This window comes from Microchirus variegatus (genome assembly GCF_963457635.1).
Source record: "Microchirus variegatus genome assembly, chromosome: 6".
In the NCBI taxonomy this organism is placed as follows: domain Eukaryota; kingdom Metazoa; phylum Chordata; class Actinopteri; order Pleuronectiformes; family Soleidae; genus Microchirus; species Microchirus variegatus.
The window spans coordinates 5030921-5054280 of record NC_139807.1 but is presented as its reverse complement, the minus strand read 5'-3'; the positions used below and the strand labels follow the sequence as shown (position 1 = coordinate 5054280).

Genomic DNA, 23360 nt, shown 5'->3' with positions numbered 1-23360 from the left:
GTTTTATGTTCTATGCCAGTGACAATTGATGTATTTTTTATTTTATTTTTTTTACTTACATGGTGACACAGTTTTATGCAACAATCCCCCCCCACAAAATCTGGAATACTGCAGCTACTCAGTTATTTTGACTAATTTCTAGAGAAAAATGTATTATTTGATCATCAGACAGTGGATCTGAGACGCACGTCTCATTCCCACGACAACCGAGGAAGTCAGGACTGTCTGTCAGAACTGAAAATAAAATTGACAAAAAGTCGACGTCAAAGTCACTTCCTTCAAAGACAATAAAAACCAGACACTGCTCTTTACTGTGTTTGTGGTCAAATGTGGTCACAGCAGCATCATAATGATTTTAAGTTTATTCTTCATTTGACCAAGTGGTAAAAAAATGGCTCTGAGATTTAAAATAATGAAATAAATCGAAAAGTCAAGTTCATAAAGTAACTAAGCATTCATTTTCTTAGCTTAGACTAATATATAGAGGTTTTTTTAAAAATGTGATAAATCACAGTTAACTATTAAACTAATCTCATATTAGTGAACTCATCAGCTCAGACAGAGATATGGATTTTGTTCTCCCATCACTTGAATTAAGAGGAATCATAGAAGAGAGTTGAACCAGAGGAAACCTACTCTTTAATAATGCACGAGTGAGACGCGCTCAGAATAGACATGCTTTAAAATATCAGTTTCTCTACCAGACAAATGTGGATGTTTTTTTACTCATTTTATTTTAGGCCACACCTCTGAACTGCACGCTCTCACTGCAGCCACATTAAATCAACACGAGATACAAATGTGTTCCCTCCCCGTGTGCGGCTGTTCTCTCCAGACCTCCCGACAGTCTTATTTCAGTGAGACTTTCTGGGGAAAAATAAAGTAAATAAAATACAATTTCCTCACTAGAAAACATGCCGAGGATAAGAATGACTAAAGTCGTATTGTTTCCCGCATTCGCCGCAACTTTGTCCTCTGGGCCACATCAGACCTGGCATCCCAGAAAGCTAAAGTTTTCTCTGAATTGACAAAAAAAGCGCTAACTAAGTCATCGTATCGATCCAGCCGTGTAAACACGGTAATAGTGCGATATTACCTGCACAAAACATAGTAAATCACTGGTTCTGTCCCAGAGCCAGTGCATGTTACATCATCAGTTACGTTATACATTATTTAATCCCAACATCATATTTGTTATTTGTGTTGCATCCACTGACTGCGTGTTTTTTTCTCCATCTAATATTGATTACTGCGTGCGCCGCGTGACAGGAGAACAATGCTAAATACAGTGCGCCGTAATTTACACTCTTGTAATTTCTCTCCGTTAGCCGTGTCATGTTTACTAATCTTTCAGGTATTGTCCCCGGCTCCCAGCATCCAAGAGCTAATGTTTGTTAATGCTCCCTGTGCCGTCGGTGTAATGAGAGGGAGGGCTGTCATTAAAATGAGCCTCAGGTTCAATCACCTATTAAATTAGACGATAATAATGCAAACACGAGGCTCTCGTGCCACGTCGGGGAGCCGTCTTTTTTCGCTCTGAGTCTGACTCCGTGTGTCGTATATATATATCTATATATATGTATATATAGGGCAGAGCTGGATTAGTGATTTTCTCACATTTTGAGATTTCCCTCATGTCATCAGTTCTCCTTCACCAGTCCAATCACTGTCCCTGCTGTCTCCAAGCTGTCACCACACGCTACTAGATCGACTCCAGTGCAGGTCATCGAGGCTATTAACCTTTAAATCATAATAATGATCACAACAAACAGCTTTATCACTTCGCCGGCTATATTTCAGACAATTTTTTTATTTCATTTTTTTGATTTATTTTACTGATTAATGCCGTAATAAAGGGGACACTCCACGCTGTCGGTTTAATATTCAATTTCTGTAAAGTTGCAGGACTCGCAGGAGAAATAGTGCTGCGGCGGAGAGGAGATCTAAGACTTTTGAGTGCATGATCGTCTTTTTATTAGCACATTAGATGTGTGGAATGTCTGTAATGTTGATGCTCGGAGCTTATCTCTTTACTTTTGCCGTAATGCCTGCGCTGCAATATCGAGGTAGCTTCTGCTTATGGCTCACTGAAGAGCTGTAGTAGTGGTTGGTGTAGTGTGATGTAGAGATGTAAAAGTTTTTCGTGTGGGTTGGAGACCATTTGATGGATTTTTCCTACAACTCCTGCACAGTGGATCTCGACGTTTTCATGCCACGACCCACCAATCAGGCAGTTGTTTTGTTTTTTTCCTTTTATACAAGACCTAACCTGTGAGCACTTCACTAACATCTGGTTTAAAGCAAATATTATCAGTGGTACAGGCAGTTTAATGTAAAAGCAAATTCTAAAAGCAGTTTTATTTTGAATATACTTGTTTTCTATCTCCATAACTATCTGGCAACCCTCCTTGTGTGTTGAGAATCTCTGTCCTAGTTGACCTTTGAGTAAATGTGATAAATGAACTGGGAGGAGAACCACGGTGGATCAGATAATTGAGACACCAAAACAGTGGCTATATATGCTATAATAATATGATTCATTGCAAATTAATGACCATCCTTGTTTGAATTTTAAACTTTATCAATGAGTGACAGCCCTAGAATGCAGCAAATATGCCAGAAAATACTGTATGCCAGTGTCAGCTATTAAAATCCTCCCATTTAATTTAGTACAACCGGGGATTATTATTGTTAATTCATTTTCAGTGGATTGTTTTGTTTATTTTTGAACCCAGAAAGGTTTCTATTCCTACAAATTTGACAGCAGCAGACTGTTTGTACTAATTTACTGGACATTATTATAATTTTTTTCCCTGCACAGTTATCGGTCTATTGTGGAATTATTGTGTTTCTCACTGGCGTAATCTGTCATATTTTTCTCATGTGCTACAGCTGGAGACGTCAAAGCGCGATGACAGAAGCAGGGAGGACAGCACTAATCAAAGCAGTGTAAGTGGAAAAAGGTTGCTCTCTCCACTCCTCTCCAGATAATGCTTGTGTCCTCATTCTCTCTCTCATCTTTTTTCGGACTTTTCCCTCTCTAACCTCTTCCAGTGACATGACAGATCATTACAAGGCCAAACCCAGTTCACAGCGACTGCATTTGTCGCCGAATAAATCACTCCGACGCGGGCTGGGCTCGGAAAATAAAGGAGTCATAAAGTCAAAATGGCTTGCATATGTCTACACACCCACACATTGACACACACACGCAGGGTGTTGTGGATAGATTAAAAACAGAGAAAGGCCACCAGGCATCCAACACCATGAGTGGAAATAGTACACACAATACAAACAAGCCAACAAAATCTCCTCTGTCATTCCCCTGCCTTTTTATTTTTATTTTTTTTTTTCTGCCACCTGTCGAAGATCAGAAACAGACAGCTTGATCATTTGCCTTCCAAGTCTCTTCTGTTTGTTCTTTCTTTTTCATGTTTGTGTGACTAGGACATTTTCAACGCTCTATCAAAATTATAGCTGCTGGCTGAATATTCTCCCTCGCCTCATTATCCCCCTTCCTTATTGTCTCTTCATGCTGATGTGCCAGTGGTGAAACTTTCTGATGTGTTCGTGTTTTTTTTTTCTTTGTATTATTCTTTATTCAATAGTCTGCATCAGCTTCATTTTAATATTGTTTACTTCACGTCAGCCCACTGTTAGCAGATTAATTTTGAGGGAAAACTGATTTTTGCATTCATGCGTTTGTGGATGTGTAGGAGGCAGCAGTGTCGACGGTGGTGTCCTGCAGTCAAGAGAAAGAAGCTCCGGCAGAGAAGACTTCGCCAAGTCCTGTCCATTCTGAGAGGGAAGCGCTGCTCGTGGGTACGCCAACACCACCCTACACATTTTTCTGTTTAGGGACATTTGTGTAAAACTGAATTATGAACACCTTTTAAAAACGACATCTTACCATATCAAAGGACACAAGTCTTTATACCTGTTCCAAATGGCTACCGTGGCGATTGTAGCTGCTTCGTGCCTGCGTTCAATCGCTTCACTCATCTTTTATCCAAGCACTATTTTGAAGCTGTAGTTCAAATAAGGAAAACCACCGCAGCTTAGTTGCTTTATGATGCAGGTGGAGGGGGTAACGACGACGTGCGCTCAGACCACCGACCAAATCAAAGATGCTCAGATCACAATCCGCACAGAGGGAGTGTGACTTTGTTCTCTGCTCAGGATGTCATTACTCCACTGTATCTTTATAAATACATGGAAAATAGTTGATGGCTGCTATATTCGTGTTTGAAATTCAGCCAAACATTTTCAAGACTCTGTAAAGCAAAGTTTGGATTCGCGTCAGTTTCCATATATCCCAAGTTCCAAGACTCAGAGAGTGAAATGTGCTGCAAAGTCGGTAGTTTGTGTGCGATCAGTATTATTTATCATTAAAGTATTTTATGCTCGACATCTCGGAAAACATACTGGCAGTCGTCACGCACAGAGTGGGTGCATGTTGATATAGCAAACGTCTGCTGAAGAACATACTCACTGGGGTTTTTTTTAAGGCAAAAAAAAAAAAAGAAAACTCCTGTGGGTGGATTCACGAAATTCCACTTCTACATATCTCCATGTGAGAAATGCACAGGTTTTTAAAAGTGAAGCCTTTGGTTGTAGGAGTTTGAATTATGTGGGGGAAATGAGTCAGTAAGAGTTAGTAGTTGATAGTTGTGGGGCTTCTTCATATGTGTCTGTGAAGGTTCTCAGTCATCCAGGTCATGGTCGTGTTTAAGTGCTTAAAACGTCTGCAGAACCGAAGAAGCATTCAAGAACCTAACAGAAGAAATGTCCTCAGGAACCCAACAGAAGTCCTGTTGTCTTTGTTATTAGCACTTAAAGTCTTCTTCATGTCTCCTTGTGTATGCGTGGGTTTTTTCCAAGTTCTTTGGTTTCCTCCCAGAGTCCAAAAACCATGCAATATGGGGATAAGGTCAATTGGACACTCTAAATTGACCATAGGTGTGAGAGTGGATGGTTGTTTGTCCAGGGTGTACCATATTGCCCTATGTCAGCTAAGATTGGCACAGTGCCCCATGGATAAAGTGGTAGAAAATGGATGGATGTCTCCTTGTTTCCGCCGCATTTGCTAACCTCAAGGTGGAAACTGCTTCTACTCCTAAAGCTGCTACTCGTTTCTCTAAAAGGTCTCTAGTGACTGTGTTATTCTTGCTTCAGTGTTTTACCCGATGTCGAGCTTTGTGATTTTTAACGCTATGTGTGTTTGTTTCGACTGTTGGTCCCTGGATGCTCTATCGGTGGTTTTGTAAGCAGAGGTGGAGGATTATCTCTCCCCTGGCCCCATCTGTGGGCTGATAGCAGATGGTTTGTGAGCTGGGGGAAGAGTACGGCTTTGATGAAAGACAACAGCATCAAAGTCGTCATTAAACACTCGGTCTAATCTGGAGCCACAATATACAAGAGGCTCTTAACAGTACTGGGACTCTGGGAGAAGCCACTCGCAGCTGATGTTCCTCTCAGTCAGAACAGAAGAGGGGAGAAGGAGGTTGATGAAGTGGCGGTGTGAACATCTTTGGCAGCTTGTTCATGTTTGACAGGCGACGGAAATTGAAGGTATGTGAACTGTCTCTGCATTAATGTCCTGTTTTTTTTTTTTCCCCCGACTCTAGGGATCATATCAACATTCCTGCACGTTCACCCGTTTGGAGCAAGCATCGAGTACATCTGTTCCTACCTGCAGCGTTTGGACACCAAGGTAACGCACATCGCATGAATCAAAACTTCCACAGTGGTGCTGATGAGCAGAGTCGACCCTCGGCATCACTTCAGATTACAAGCACCCATACAGACACAGTGTCAGCCCCTCCCTGCAGACTCTGACATATGGGCTTGTAGTTTGCCAGAGTCTAACTGTGCAGTTGAGACGGAGCCTCTCAATGCATGTGGTGCTCCTAATGCTTTTCTAGCCCTCTCCATAAAAATGGATTCAATTTGAGGAAGAGCTGTTTGGCTAAAGCTGAAGCACTTTCAAGGAATAGTTTGGCACTTTGTAAAGTGTTATAGATCTTCTAATGTAACGCGTGTGAAGAAGTCAGTAAGTGTGTTTTTATACAACAGAACAGAGAGTAGGCCAGGGCAATAGGACATAGATAATAAAGACCCTGTGAAATGAACCCTGAGAGGATTTGTTTTTTTATATATCATGGGGCCTTTCACTTAAAGGTGCCATATGTAAGAATGTAGCCAAAAACGGTTACTACATTCAAATTCAAAATACCGAGGTCTTTTAGGTTTCGTTTTCTGACCTAACTGGCAACCCGTGGTTGCTCGGCAGCTGAGACTCTACTGACTGCAATGGTTGGTAGGTGGCTGCTCCAATAAGCTCTATAAGACAACAAGACACCAATTCCCATGATCCCACGTTGCTCCAGTCACCATCAACATAAGTCTTTTGTTATTCAGAATCTCCTAGATAACATAGTGTGCAATTATATACATATAATACTCTGTTTACAAACACTAGTATAGATGCCCTTGTACATAAGCAATGCAGCAACAGCAAGACCATATGTGGTTTGCATCATCAAGATTGTGAAAGAACCTGTGAACACACAGCTTTCTTTGATTGTGTCATGCGTCCGGTTAATTTGAGGAACTGCCAGAACGTGTTAGTCACCAGACTGTGAGACTTCATAAAAATGGCAGAGTACAAGGACATCGGTAGGCTACTGAACATAAGCAGAAACTAGGATAAGATACAGTGTCCGTCCTTGGAAAAAAAAAAATGCTGCCATACGCTGTTTACTGTTTATGCAAAATTGTATTGAAAAACAGATGGGCAAGTGCTTGTAACTTGGCCTCTGAATTTCTATGGAAACTGGTGTTTTAGTGACTGACCAGACAGCGTGAAGGACGTCGCATGAAGTCGACCTCTACAGAGAGCGTCCAAGGAGCAAACCATCGCTCGCAGATAGGTGCCAGGCTAAACTTTGCCAAAGAGCATGAGAAGAAGCCTGGTGAGCGTTGGCAGCGCAGTCTCTTGTCATAGTCACAGTCCTTGGTCAAATGGAACCAAAAATAAATGTGTTTGGACCAGATGAAGTCCAGCATGTTTGGCGTGGTCTCGCTCAGAACTTCTTCAGTAACTGCACACAGCACCAACTGTGGAACACTGGCATGGGAGTATGGTGATATGGGGCTGCATGAGCGCCAAAGGTGGAGAGGAGATGACATTTATATATTACATGATACCGTGAATAACCAAAGGGAAAAAAAAGGGATGATGCTCAGTCTCACGAGGCTTGGCAGGAGAGGAGCTGTCTGAACTCACAGGTTTTTAAAGAAAGCAGTAAAAACTATGGCCCCGGCCAAATTTGTCCCTCCTGCCGTGAATACAATAAATACATTTAGTATGTTTTAAAATAGCGAAGACAAAATGGCTTCAGCAAAGAGCAGCTGAAAGGACACAATTGTGAAGAACTGCAGAACATATCTATCTATCTATCTATCTATCTATCTATCTATCTATCTATCTATCTATCTATCTATCTATCTATCTATCTATCTATCTATCTATCTATCTATCTATCTATTATTTTAGCTAGCAATCATGTTAGCTAGCAATCTATCTATCATGTTAGCTAGCAATCATTTTATCTATCTATCATTTTAGCTAGCAATCTATCTTTTGTTTTATCTATCTATCTATCTATCTATCTATCTATCTATCTATCTATCTATCTATCTATCTATCTATCTATCTATCTATCTATCTATCTATCTATCTATCTATCTATCTATCTATCTATCTATCTATCTATCTATCTATCTATCTATCATTTTAGCTAGCAATCTATCGGGGTCGTACCTATGTTCCCCGGGTCCTATGTTCCCCGTTTTTCCCAAAAAAGGTCCACTTTGTATGTGACAGGGGAACATAGGACCCTTTTTTTGAAAAAGGGTAGGGTTAGAGAAAGGGTCCTATGTTCCCCGGTCACATACAAAGCGGGGAACATAGGACCCGGGGAACATAGGTACGGTACCCAATCTATCTATCATGTTAGCTAGCAATCATCTATCTATCATTTTAGCTAGCAATCTATCTTTCATTTTAGCTAGCAATCCGTCTTGTTAGGTAGCAATCATTTTATCTATCTATCATTTTAGCTCGCAATCTATCATGTTAGCTAGCAATCATTTTATCTATCTATCATTTTAGCTAGCAATCTATTGTGTTAGGTAGCAATCGTTTTATCGGGGTCGTACCTATGTTCCCCAGGTCCGGTTCCCCGGAACATAGATACGGTCCCATTTTATCTATCTATCATTTTAGCTAGCAATCATTTTAGCTAGCTATCTATCTATTTTGTTAGCTAACAATCTTTTTTATCTATCTATTCACAGTATCTAATGCCACAGTTGTGATAATAGCATAATTCTTGTTACAAAAATATATATGTATATATATATATATATATATACAAGTGTGTGTGTTTATATATATGTGTGTTTATGTATATATATATAGATATATAATTATTATTATTATATAATATAATTGTACTATTGATGTAGATGTGTGCGCTGTATTGCAAGTCAATCCATTGCGGGTGTATTGTTGTCTTTTTGTAATTCTATTAGGCAGAGATTTACAAAACACTTTCCCAAAATGTCAGATTACTCCTTTAACTAATTAGGTAAAAGATGAAGATTGTGCCAATTGATTTTTTTTTCGTAAAGAGAACTTGACAGGAATTGTTTTCGAGTCGCTGTTTAAATCTCACTTCCAGTTCCCAGTCCTGTGAAATATCCACTTGAATTAATCTGCAACACAAACGAGTCTCTTATCAAACCTTGTATCTCACTCCACACTTTTTATTTGCAAAGACCAATGAAATAAATTATCTGTCTGTCTGTGCTTTTCTTTAACCGACTGTTGTTGGTAATTATGTAAATTCTCGCTAATTCTGCTCAAACGAAAAAAGCTCCACCGAGAGACGGAGATGCATCGCTCACTGTGCAATCAGGAGTAAAAATGTTTCTGTTGTTAAGCTGCTGGGACCAAGAGTATAATGGCTCTGCTGTCGAAAACACACTTTCTTTAGGAATGGGATTCTTTTGCAATGTTAGATGTGAATTTGATCAAACGGAAAGGAAACATTCATACGGATGTATCAGCCAGACACAAACTGCATAATAAGCCATCAGACGTACACACGTATACATTTGGTAGAAGTGAAATACCCTGAGAATCTATAATAGTGAAAGTTCAACTTTAAGTCAGTTTTTCTTACTTTTCCAGCCTGAAATGTCATTTCTCTATACGTGTCTGGCCGGTTCTGTGATTTCCCCTGATAATGGAACATATTAAAACGAGATCCTTCTTCCTGGCACTTAAAGCCAAACACCTCCCGCAACTCGCCCAACACTTGTAGTTCCGTCTCTGTCTGGCGAAACACAGCTATTTCATCCCCGTTTTTCTAAGGAGGAATTTCAGATATATTATTGCTTTTTTCGCCACCACTTACACAAGGTTTTCAAAATGCCAACTTTCAGTGTCATCGGCCCAAAGATTAATGGCCTTTTTTCTGGCTGTATCGTACGGCCCCAGATGGGAAGATATTCAGGAAAAATGGCAGATGTCTCTGCTCCCTTTATAGTCAGAGTCAGTGACCAAACTGAAAATACGTTAAAAAAAAAAACTGGTATAAAACCCTCAGACTTTCGGGCCGTTCGAGCTTACTCATCATTTAAAAGAAATAATTCATCATCTGCAAAACTTTTGTCTCCACACATCAAAAATAACAACCCTTACTCACTGTCACACATGCGAGTAATAGTGTGGCTGTCATCTCTCATGCCTTTTAAAGTTTTCTCCCCAGTTTGTGTGTGTATATGTGTGTGTGTGTGTGTGTGCGCTCGCCCACCTTCTCTGTCCTTGTGCGTCTGAGTTTGCTTATGCATCTGCTGTTCCCACACTGATTCTCCACAATGCACATCAAGCTGCCCACAGAGTTTTGTCAATATCACTGGCCAGATTCCCCAAACAACACGTCTCGGCCCTCCCTGCTTATCTCGTGGCTCCATTGTGCCTAATGATAATGAATATTTTCATGATGGACCGTAATGTCTCCTGACACCAGTACAGGGGCTTGAACAATGTAGTTATTAATGCAAGACAGTGCGGGGTGTCCTCAGCGGTGTCGTCTGTCACCTCGGGATTTCTATTGACGCGTGATGTGAGACAATGATGTGAGACAAATGACGCTCAAGTCAGGTGGTCGCTTTGATGTCACTATTAATTTACTCACACCACGATTATCAGATTGTGTTTGGAGAGTGGGCACAGAGAACGTTTTAGAAGATTCATGCGTCAGACGCAAAGTTAAACTGTAGTGTGTTACTTTTAAATATAAGCAGTTATATTCTCTTTGTTTCTCAGTGCGGTTTAAAACTTGTATTTAATCTGTCTTGTCGCCCGGTGACATTCCTACGCGATTCGTTTTTATGTCAAGTCGGGTGGAGGCAACGGCAACATTGCGCTAGTAAAGCAGAATGGTTGGAGTACGACCGAAGCACCCACGAAAAGTGAATTTATGGTTGCATTGACACCAGCCCTACTTAATCGAATCCTAGTTTGTTTGTTGGGAAAGTCTTGGAAAACGTAAGCATGCGCAGGGCATTGTGGGTAAACACAACCAAAACATATGCAAAACATAGCCCGGATAAATGGCCGAGCCCATTGTTGCGTATGTTCACATTAAAACAGCAGTGAGCAGCACTCATCTGCACCCCGGGGAGTAATGGGGGTTGGGTACCTTGCTCAGGGGCACCCTATACAGTGACCTGTCCTGGGATTTGAACCAGCAACCCTCTGGTTACAAGCCCAAACCCCTCCCACATGTCAATGGGCTGCCAAAGACTGTGTTATACACTCGTCAGTGTTTTCTCTGTGAGTTCTTATTGCCGCGAGCAAACGATACGATAAACCTAAAGCCATGTCCATGTGACATGATTTTCTGCCATATTTTTCCAGTCACATACAAAAAGCCTGTGATCGGCACATGATCGTCAGCCTGCATGTGTGAACTCTTCAAACATGTGATTAGAGTGGATTACAGATACATCCCCGACCAGATTACAGACAGCAGTGCCACGGGGAAGGTTGAGCAGTCGATTAGTGGACAATGAAACTAAGCAAAATACTGTGTAGTTTGGCCATGGACGTTCTTCTTCACACCACACAGGCAACAATTCTGTTATCTGCTGTCAGTTTAAAGGGACAGTTGATGTTTTTTTTGTCATGCTGTTTTGCAGATGAAGTGTTAAGAATCGTAAAAAATCTGCATTTGTGAATGTGTCCATTTTGTTTGTACTTCACATGAACCCTCGGGTAGATTGACATCCTCCATTGTGCAGATCCAAATCAACAATAAACACTGTTCCTCTGGGGCTTGTTCCTGGTGAAAGAGCGTGTGACTCTTTAGTGACTTTAAAAGTGTTTGTGTGAACGCTGCTGAAAAAAAAGTTCACTGAAGAGCAGAGAAACCAGTCCAGATGTTGATGCAGGATAAACAATCACAGGGTCTCCTGTCATGACTGTATGATTTCATGTTTACTCTGCGTGCTTCATTTGTATCTGAACACAAACCAATCAAGAGCTAAAATGTAAAAAAAGTGTTGTGTTACCTTCCCCTAAGGAGCTTGTTATTGTATTGTTTGTGTGTCTCGAAAAGGTAACAAAGGATTTTCGATAGATTTTTGGCCAGTTTTCCCTGATAAAGACCAGAAATGTCACTATTGCTTTGAAGAATCTCAATCATATAAAAGTACCTCACATAGGTCTGTGTTAAAAAAAAAAATGAAAAAAATGTAATCTGTAGTGACATTGTAGGAAACTGAGCGGCCTTGGCAGATGTCTGAGTGCTGCTCTAGTTTTTGTCTTTGTCTGGGTTGAGTGAATGAAAAACGCAGCTGAAAAAGAAAACATGACTTTGAATTTATTCGTATTTAATGTTTTCTCCGTGCAGATCAACACTGGCGAGGTGGAGGCTCTTCTGTCCCGGCTGCCGTGCACATTCCGCCAGGAGTTGACCGGGGTCGGCGCCAGTCTGGAGAAACGCTGGAACTTCTGCGGCTTCCAGGGCATTAAGAACACATAAAAAACTCCGCTGACGGCACTTTTTCCCCGCAGGGGGAACGCGGACGAGACAAGCAAGGGCGACACAGACGCTGAAGAGATGTGAGACAATGTGAAGCTCGACAGACTTTATCGCATCGTCTGCGGACTGTACTTAACTGTACAGGGGACACGGAACAGTGAGCACACGTCTCGAGGTCTGAGAGGAATGTTACATGATCATTTCAGGGACTCGCCGAGGTAGGTTGGCGTATGGAGACATAACGGCGCAGCAGCATCTCCATGGTTACCGGCAATGTTGACACCAAACCGTGCTGATGATAGCAAAGGCTAGAACTCGCGGTTTCTGAGTGCTAATCGTTTTGTTTTTTCTGTCAGAGCTTACGACTCACTGGGAGTTCCAGAAAAATCCTTCAGTGAGTGGATTATTACGGAGTCATCGCCCACATGGGCAGGAACACGGTACATTCTGAGCCTTCGGTCGGCTCTGCATGGTGTCGACATAGGCCAGGACTACAGAGCTAATCGAGGAGGGTTATCAGGGGCGGACTGAACACTTCAATCCTCTGAACCCTTTGGCCTCTCCCTCCCTCCCTCCCTCATTCCCTCCCTCCCCCCGTCTCACTTTTTGCTGTTGCTGGTTTGTATCATAGATCAAAAAAACGGATATATTTCTTCATTTTCTGTAAAGGCTGTTAACAGGTGCATAGGATCATTTGTTGTAATACACTGTAAATGCTTGGATGATATTTTTGATTATAAAAAAAAAAGAGATGTTTGAGTATTTAAACATGTTGTGTGTGTTTGTGTGCAACTTTTTTTTTAGCTCCAGCGTGTAAAAATGAAGCGACATGGATGTCTACTTTTCAAGCCTCTCTTTACCAAGCCTATCAGGGAACTACGGTGGCCTTTGCATGTCAGAAAGGACGTCTAGATTGCTCCGCCTCTTTCTTCTTCTCTGTTGGTTTATGCTTCAGTTTTTGAAACACGCGTGTCCTTGTAGCCGCAGTTATCTTTCGTCCTCGCACTTCTGCGACAAACATGACCGATCGTTCCGTTCGATTGATTTGCTGTCGTTAACTGTAACTACCTGCGCCGTTTCTTATGTTCATGTTTACCGTTTTTCTACAGTTTTTGACACGACGTAGTCAATATCGATCTCCACTTCCACTGTAAACCAGTGAGTTTTGAAGCCTAGAGATTTGAGATATGCCTGTTTTTTGGGGGGAAAAAGATGGAAATTCACAGATGTCTCCAGCGAAAAGGCACCTACTGGTGTCCACTCACACGAGTGAGTGGTGTCTCATCATCTATTGTCCTCTAAATGGGAACGTAATTTACAAAATTGACATCATGTTCTATTGAAGAAGATCTGAAACTAGAGAGAGAAAATGTTCTGGTAAATGTTTTTTCTTCTTTTTTTGCACCCAGTGGAGTCTGTTACTCATTTTTTTGATGGCTATCTGGACGTGATTGTTTCACCCAATAACTTTTAAAGTGTTTCATTGACAAATTGCAGACCCAGTACTGAGGGGACATGTGACACGTCCATGTTTGTACCCATTCATGTCTCTACCTTTAGTACTCAAGGCTTCATGTAGAACATTTCATAATGGCGTTTGTATTTCTGAAAACCCAATTAGGGCCGTCTCTCAGCCTGGCTGAAGGCATATAGCGCAGCCACATCACACTTATCTGGAAAATACACCTGAGGGATCACATTAGTGATGTGTAATCAGTGAGGCAGCCTGTATGTGTGTGTTTGTGTGTTTCCTGGCATGGTACATAAACACACATTTTGTGTACCGCGTGCCCGGATCCATATATTAAGTGGTTATACAACACTCTACATGAGGGAGTTTTCATCTCCACCTCAGCCAGATAGAGAGAGCTCCCACCGCCAGGACTGCAGGTTCCTCCCAAAAGCCCAGTCAAGCGTTTTTAATGCACCTCTGTTGGGCTATTTGACAGCACGCTCTCTTCTCCCCGTTGCTCTGGGAAACAAAAGGTTTATCGTTACACATGATTTACTCTCATTTGCCTCCCCTCCGTCTCCTACGGGCATTGCATTTGAAAAAATTAGCAAACATGCACTTGTCAGCATATGAGTCGTTATACGTGAATTAATAATAGAGAATGAGTATGTTTTGCCTACGAGCTCATACGAGGCTTTCCCCTTCGTACGCGTGTATCCATTATTAATGTCTTTGCTTTGAAAAGGGAAGGAATGAAGTTTAATGTAAGAAATGCAAACTATCTGTGGTGGGAGTGGATTTGTTTGCATGTTAAGTACAGTAAAGAACCTATTTAGTGTGTTGGCTCTTGTCAAGCCCAATCAGGGAAGAGTGAATGCTTTATTTTTCATATTACTAGTGCAGTGCCCATGGAAGTATGTATTCCTATTGTGTGAGCTGAAGAAGATTTTTCAGTTTTGGTAATGCATCATAATGAGGTTGCATAGTGTAGATGTTAGCCTTACGCTAATGCTAATTGTAGCCTGGCTAGCTTACCTTTGGAAACAGGTTCGCCAAGTTAGCCGCAAAGTAGTCGCGTGCTAATGCAAAATAAATATGTGTATTGGTGAATAGACACCTCGTCGTTTCAGTATAACACTGTGAAACATGTGAAAATGTCTCACCCATAGTTATGGTAATGAATCATTAGGAATGTAAAGGCTAACATAATACAAACCACTGGTGTGGCTGACAGTCACAACAGCTAGCTAAGCTAATGCTAATAGAAAATTCAAACATTTCCGTTGTGCCTAATGAGGTTGCATAGTGTATTATGTTAGCCCTACGCTAATGTGAATCGTAGCCTCGCTAGCTTACCTTTGGAAACAGGTTCGCCAAGTTAGCCGCCAAGTAGTCGCATGCTAATGCAAAATAAATATGTGTATTGGTGAATAGACACTTCGTCGTTTCAGTATAACACCGTGAAACATGTGAAAATGTCTCACCCATAGTTATGGTAATGAATCATAAGGAATGTAAAGGCTAACATTATACAAACCACTGGTGTGGCTGACAGTCACAACAGCTAGCTATGCTAATGCTAATAGAAAATTCAAACATTTCCGTTGTGCCTAATGAGGTTGCATAGTGTATTATGTTAGCCCTACGCTAATGTGAATCGTAGCCTCGCTAGCTTACCTTTGGAAACAGGTTCGCCAAGTTAGCCGCCAAGTAGTCGCATGCTAATGCAAAATAAATATGTGTATTGGTGAATAGACACTTCGTCGTTTCAGTATAACACCGTGAAACATGTGAAAATGTCTCACCCATAGTTATGGTAATGAATCATAAGGAATGTAAAGGCTAACATTATACAAACCACTGGTGTGGCTGACAGTCACAACAGCTAGCTACGCTAATGCTAATAGAAAATTCAAACATTTCCGTTGTGCCTAATGAGGTTGCATAGTGTATTATGTTAGCCCTACGCTAATGTGAATCGTAGCCTCGCTAGCTTACCTTTGGAAACAGGTTCGCCAAGTTAGCCGCAAAGTAGTAGCATGCTAATGCAAAATAAATATGTGCTTGTGTATTGGTGAAAGGAAAACCTCGTCGTTTCGGTATAACACCGTGAACCGTGTGAAAATGTCTCACCCACCGTGAGGACCTCCCCGCTCCGGACAGCACAGCTGCTGCTGATGAGCCACTGCCTGCCTGGTGCAAAAATTTTGAAAATCAAGGATGCGTTAGGGCGTTCTGACTAACGGTCAGCAAGATATGCTTTACGATAGATTGTTATACATGAGCTCAGCCTCTTGTTGTGGTTTTATGTTGATGACGATGTTTCACATTGATAAGAAAATACAAATCCTTATTTCCAGTTCCAACATGACGTTGCCAGCGTCGGCTTCTCCTCCATCCTTGACGACGACTGGCCGCTCCGTCTCACTCGTTTTTTTCACTCGTTTGTTACTTGCTCACCGTGACACAGACAACAACACTAACACACTGCACTCTTTCCTTCCAGGAGCCTCTTTGTCTCACATTTCCTACCTTACAGAGACGTGATCCCCGACACCCTGATGGATCGGGGTGGGGGGGGGGGGGGGGACGCTTGTTGCAATTAATCTCTTTTTACGTCCGTTTGTGTGCGAGTGAGACGAGCGCGCAGAAACGCCGGGTTCTCTGGAATCACGCGTGGAGGTAAACACAGACTAATTAAATCCAGCAGCATCTCCCTGGTGATTTCTTGTCTTTTCATTGCGGTGACACAGTATTGTGACTCCTCATTAATTCAATTCAAGGTGTGTATGGGAGTTTAAAAAAAAAAAAAAACCTTCAAAGTGATTTAGCTCCACTGGTGTTGATGATGATGCCACAGGTTAACTCGCAAACCTGCAAAAGTCTATGTGAGAGCGAGGAGTGAATTTGGCTAAGGGCGTTGAATACTGAGCCTGAATGTTAACTTAATGTCATTAGTGTCATTGTCTTTGAAAGATTTCCTAAATGCCTTTATGCGTCCTCACACCACTGTCTAAAGATGGCGTATAATTGGACGTGAGGAGATAAGCAGGTTCTTTATAGGTTGATATCATGATTCCCAAAGCTGCCCTTAATTACCTTCTTCTCTCGTGTTGTTTCCTGAAGGCATCCTCATCTACTTCATTATAATTAAGGCTTCCCTTGAAGAAGCAGGTGAGTGTATTCCGTGTGTGTGTGTGTGTGTGTGTGTGTGGCACACATGATCCAAACTAAGACCAACAGTCGCCCTCTAAAAGCAGATTAGAAGAACACCGAGGGGGTTTCATGTCCACATTATTCACAGACCACCAGGTTTGCAGTGGTGTGGAGTTCACAGCTGACTGAGCCCGTGTTGCTGTCACCAGGTAAATCACTGCATATCCCAATCTTAACTTGGATCTATGTGGTTGGATGTGGGGGCCCTGTTGACAGGGATGTGATTCAACAGCTCCTCCTGTTGAGCGTAACAGCAGCTACACCTCCCCGTAACTGTAATTATTCAGCCAGCGGGCCAGTGCCGGGGGTGATTTGCATTGACAGCGGGTGTATGGCCACAGCACTGGGGGGCATGAGGGGGGGGGACATGTTGGCAGGGGTTTTTCTGTATTAATAAAAAAGCTGCATGGCCCTCGTTAATTTATATATGCAAAAGCACTTAAATTTGACTCTGTGGTTTCCATGGCGTCGTCGCCGCCGCCGCAGCACAGATGCAGCAACCGAAAAAAAACAAAAAACAGTTGCCTTCGGGCACTTGGAATGAAATCCCAGAAAAAACGAAAGCCGTGCAGTATTAAAGCTAGAACTAAAGAGATTTCTGTTTCTTTGAACGTTATTACCTCGCCAGGAAGCAAATTGCGTTTTGTATAATTTTTTTGTTTACTGCATTTTTCCCGGTATGCCGGGAGAATTGCATTCACTTTTCGCCTGAATGAATGAATGAATGAATGAATGAATGGCAACTGTTGGAATAATTTCTTTACACTGTGCTCTCTGGGGTGTCTGGGCACTGGGTTTCAGGATGGAAATTTCCCTGTGACATGCAGTGCCTCTCATTGTTATTACCCTCTCTGTATTTTTTTCCCCTCCTTTCTTCCTCCTACACATGGAAAACATTTTATGCAAAATTGCATTATTGATGCTAAATGTTATTGTTTTTTGAACAGAGGGAAACTGGCAAAGAAGGACTTTGCGGCGTTTTTGTCATCGTGCATGTGACCATGAACGTATGTTGAAAACTGAAAGCACATGGGCAGCCCATAACTGGAAAAGTTACTGAGTAAAAAGGCACAGCAACAAGGTACAAAAGATTAAATCGATTAAAAACATAAAAGTAAAATTATAAAATGGTAAAAATCTAGATCTAGAAGAGTCTGGGAGAACTATTCTTGTGCTGAAGTGAAGGCCAAAGAGAAGAAGTGTGTCTTTAAAAGAATCAGCCCAAAGTTTGGGGGCAGCTACAGAAAAGGCAGAATTTTCCATGTCAAGTGTTTTTTTATTATTATTTTCATTTTAACCACATACACTGTGCACAGTGAAATTAAACAGCATTTACACAGTGTTAAGATAGTAGAGACAGGCAGAACATAACCGTTCAGGGAAGTCGTACCAGAGCGCGAGTATCTACTGTCGGCTGTGTTCGAAGTAAGTGAGGTAGTTGAGAGTAAAAAAAGACCATGAGGTGGGGAAAATAGCAGCAAGTAAAAGTGCAAGAGTGCTGTCTAAGTGCAGTGTGCAATGTGCAAGGACGCATTTTGAGGTTTTTTTTTCCGGGATTTTGACACATCTAAAAGCAACCTGATATTTGACCTCAGAGCTCGGGATGGAGTGTGAAGAAAGAGTTCAGAGAGTTAAGATGGTGCCAAACCATTAAAGGCCACATTATACTTCTCCGACTGCAACCACAGAGACCCCTCAAGCCTTCATAGTATCAAGCCGGATACTGCAATTTCCCGCCCCGATCAGTAGGGGTCGCTACGCAAGGTTGTTTTGCTTCTTGCTACAGTGAGCAATGGTGTCCGAGAGATAGAAAGACTGTTGTTGTTGTTGTTTTTGCGGCTGAATAACATTGAATCAGTGGCCGTTTCTCACCTGAAATAAATATTTTTCTGAGAGAAATTGGCCATTTAGAGTCTAAACATGTGGTTTGTGTGTTAAGATATGACGTATTTATAGTTTGGCAGCGACGTTGTCGGCGGTGATCAGCTCCGCCTCTGTGGACGCTCGGTGCGCACAGTGGCCGGCACAGAGCAGCGATATCTCAGCCTGTCCTGTCTCGGCAGCCCTTGTCTCCGTAGTCCCTTGACGGAGTGACGGACACTTAAAAAATATTTCGTGCACCCGGAGACGACGGAGAGGGGTCTCCGTAACCTACGTAGAGCACTTTACGCAGAAGTATACATTGGGCTTAAGAGCTTTAAAAACCAGCAATAACATTTAAATAAAGTCACTCCTAATACTTAAAAGAAGCCAGTTTATTTATTTTATTTTTTAAACCGAGATGAGCCTTAGTTGGAAAAAAAAAAGCTGGACTTAACGAACGCCAAGATCTGTTTATCAAATTTGAAAGCACTGGTCGCCGGTTACTTGCCCCTGAGCGAGGCACCTAATCCCCCCCATTGCTCCCCAGGTGCAGATAAGTGCTGCCCACTTGTGTGTGTGTTCACTAATAGTGGTGTGTAATAATTACTGTTTAAATGCAGAGGACATTTACTATCAGTAACGGGTGTGTGTCCATGTGTGTGTGTGTCTTTGTATCCCATAAGCAGCCTCTTCCACATCAAAAAACCCGGGCCTCTCTGTACTTTGCATTCATGGCGTTCTCAACACAAAATCATTCTTTAATGCAGTTCACTGGCCTTGACCAAAGATCCTCCCGCAGTAACATCCAGCCGTGGCCTTTCTGGCCTATTAGACGGCGAAAGCAGTGAGTCTGATCAGCGTGTTTGATCTGAAAATGTCAGCTCGGCGCGGCTCGCGCCGGCTCTGACGGGACTGTGGAAGTCTCTCCTAATGAGCGATGGCCACTCGTCATGCTGTTATGAATCCGCTGACCTTTACCTAAGATGAATTGCCGTGCTCCAACGGCAATTATCTGCACGTAAGAAAGTTGTACAGGGGGGGGGGGGAATAAAGTTTATTTTTAGACATGAGAAGTGGTTTGGTTTCGGGCCTAACTTCTTTGACAGGTTCTGCTTCCAATGTGGTCCTTAGACAACGGGAGTTGAGCGTTATATTAAATCTGACAGCAGAGCTGGTAAACCTAATGAGAAACCCATGTGGTGTTTTCTGTTAAGTGGCTGTAGGATTTTCATTAAGTACCCGTTTAACTGCCTGAGTGGCAGCGGTACACACGGGGTGTTTTGTGCTTTGAGCCTTTAAGTACAACACACGTGCTCTTGCATAATAGCATTTGTGTCAATACATTAAGAAAATAGCTCTGGAGAACCTCAATCATGATGGTTTTATGTATTAATATTCATAGTGAGCATATTCTATTGGGGGGAAACTGGTAGGAATTTTACTGAATCAGTGTCGGCGTTCTTCATTCTATTAAATCAATGGAAATGTCCAATGTTTTGATTAACCAGTGATGGTCCTAGAATTACATTATTAATGCAAATAACTAATCAGCCAATCACATGGCAGCAAATCAAGCCATTGAGGCATCATGGTGACAAATGCATAGGATTTTCATTAAAACATTAAAAGCCAGACCAAAAAAGGTGGATCTGCTTTTAAAAACATCAACTTTCCGATGCACAACCGTCTCTAGTGTTCACAGAGAACAGTCAGGAAAATATATATATATATGTATGTATAGGGTGTACAGAAGATTTTCTGAATGCACATGTTGAAGCGTGAAGCAGATGGAGCGACAGCAGCAGGCGACCACACCACTTTATTAGGTGTTTTGTGTGTCTAATAAAGTGGCCAGTTACTGTGAAATGGCGGCAATTAAATCTGAAGGACAAACAGTCGCAAACTTCGAGTCGTATAATGTGATCACATCATATGTTGGTGAGTTAGTTTATTACAAGTAATTGCGGGTAAATTTGTTGTTGACACGTGTTAAGGAATAATTTTTATGAATTTTTGAAATACAGGAAATTATTCATTCGTCTGATGCACTTTGACAGTGAGCTGACTTTCTTCTCAAAAACAAAAAGTATCTCGGAATGACTTGACATTTACCATCATAATAGTCGGCATCGCTCTGAGCATGGATCAGTTGAAAATATTTGCAAACCTCTTAAGGAATAATTTTAATGAATTTTTGAAATTCAAGAAATGATCCACTTGCCCTGATGCACTTTGACAGTGAGCTGACTTTCTTCAAAAAAACAAAAAGTATCTCGGAATGACTTGAAATTTACCATCATAATAGTCGGCATCACCCTGAACAAGGATCCGTTGAAAATATTTACAAACCTCTTCGGGAATAATTTTAATGAATTTTTGAAATTCAGGAAATGATCCATTTCTTTGACAGTGAGCTGACTTTCTTCAAAAAAACAAAAAGTATCTCGGATTGACTTGAAATTTACCATCATAATAGTCGGCATCGCCTGAACAAGGATCTGTTGGAAGTATTTGCAAACCTCTTAAGGAATAATTTTAATGAATTTTTGAAATTCAAGAAATGATCCACTTGCCCTGATGCACTTTGACAGTGAGCTGACTTTCTTCAAAAAAACAAAAAGTATCTCCGAATGACTTGAAATTTACCATCATAATAGTCGGCATCACCCTGAACAAGGATCCGTTGAAAATATTTACAAACCTCTTCGGGAATAATTTTAATGAATTTTTGAAATTCAGGAAATGATCCATTTCTTTGACAGTGAGCTGACTTTCTTCAAAAAAACAAAAAGTATCTCGGATTGACTTGAAATTTACCATCATAATAGTCGGCATCGCCTGAACAAGGATCTGTTGGAAGTATTTGCAAACCTCTTAAGGAATAATTTTAATGAATTTTTGAAATTCAAGAAATGATCTATTTGCCCTGATGCACTTTGACAGTGAGCTGACTTTCTTCTCAAAAACAAAAAGTATCTCCGAATGACTTTAAATTTACCATGATAATAGTCGGTTTCGCCCTGAATAAGGATCCGTTGAAAATATTTGCAAACCTCTTCGGGGATAATTTTAATGAATTTTTGAAATTCAGGAAATGATCCATTTCTTTGACAGTGAGCTGACTTTCTTCTCAAAAACAAAAAGTATCTTGGAATGACTTGAAATTTACCATCATAATAGTCGGCATCGCCCTGAACAAGGATCCGTTGAAAATATTTGCAAACCTCTTAAGGAATAATTTTAATGAATTTTTGAAATTCAAGAAATGATCCATTTGCCCTGATGCACTTTGACAGTGAGCTGACTTTCTTCAAAAAAACAAAAAGTATCTCGGAATGACTTGAAATTTACCATCATAATAGTCGGCATCGCCCTGAACAAGGATCCGTTGAAAATATTTGCAAACCTATTTGGGAATAATTTTAATGAATTTTTGAAATTCAGGAAATTATCCATTTGCCCTGATGCACTTTGACAGTGAGCTGACTTTCTTCAAAAAAACAAAAAGTATCTCGGAATGACTTGAAATTTACCATCATAATAGTCGGCATCGCCCTGAACAAGGATCCGTTGAAAATATTTGCAAACCTCTTAAGGAATAATTTTAATGAATTTTTGAAATTCAAGAAATGATCCATTTGCCCTGATGCACTTTGACAGTGAGCTGACTTTCTTCAAAAAAACAAAAAGTATCTCGGAATGACTTGAAATTTACCATCATTATAGTCAGCATCGCCCTGAATAAGGATCCGTTGAAAATATTTGCAAACCTCTTAAGGAATAATTTTAATGAATTTTTGAAATTCAAGAAATGATCCATTTGCCCTGATGCACTTTGACAGTGAGCTGACTTTCTTCTCAAAAACAAAAATAGATAGATAGATTTCACTTCTGGGGGGGTTTTAAATGTTGAACAGTGAGGGAGGAGTCAATCGTGCAGATGAAATAGCAGCTGGGAGAGGAATAGTTTCAGATCCGTCAGCCACAGGATGATGACTGGTTACCACATGTCACACTGATCATCACCATCACTTCATGTAAACTGGCCACAAACAGCTGACCGACCACTGAGATCCCACTGTGTGGGAAATATGCACAAGTGTCAGTGTGGAATTAAATATTTGCATAATGTTTTTCTATATGTATTTCCAGCCAGGAACCAAAGTTTAACTGGAGTACACAAACATCCTCCAGACCTAGTGGTTATGCTCTCATCATATATACGGTGACTCGTGGATAAAGAGTTGGATTAATATCAGTCTACATCTGACTGAGTCGAAAAAAGATTACAGAGGGAAATCCACGTTACATATCCACGTGATCAAGTGTGAAAGGGTTGCGGCTGCGATACATCTATAAATAGAGGTTTATGAATACATGTAATCAGCAGGGCTGCGATCATGTTGTGTATAATATGGATGCGAAATGCGATAAATAAACAAATAGTGAAGCATATGATGCTGTTTTGACGATGTAGAGAGTGGAAAGCAAAATGTCCTTTAATATACATATATATCACGTTTTTAAATACAATTAAATATTAATTTATTCATTGTCCACTGCTTCATCCTCTGCAGGAGGGTCAGGGGTCACTGCAGCCAATCCCAGTTGACAGAGAGTGGGAGGCAGGGGTCACAGCCTGGACAGTCCATCACAGAGACAACACAAATAGAAATTAACAACCATTAATTCACACCTACGGTTAATTT

At 41.1% G+C, this 23360-nt stretch overlaps 1 protein-coding gene across 1 annotated transcript in view; it reads left to right on the top strand.

The window, feature by feature from the left end:
• The window catches only part of enox2 (ecto-NOX disulfide-thiol exchanger 2), a 176871-nt gene extending 164084 nt beyond the window's left edge, over positions 1-12787 (top strand). Inside the window, exons 13-16 of the mRNA XM_083891162.1 lie at positions 2893-2949; positions 3717-3822; positions 5628-5713; positions 11988-12787. Coding sequence (XP_083747288.1) covers positions 2893-2949; positions 3717-3822; positions 5628-5713; positions 11988-12119 — 381 coding nt within the window. The 3' untranslated portion in view covers positions 12120-12787. The remainder of the gene's footprint in view (positions 1-2892; positions 2950-3716; positions 3823-5627; positions 5714-11987) is intronic.
• Positions 12788-23360: the final 10573 nt, after the last annotated feature.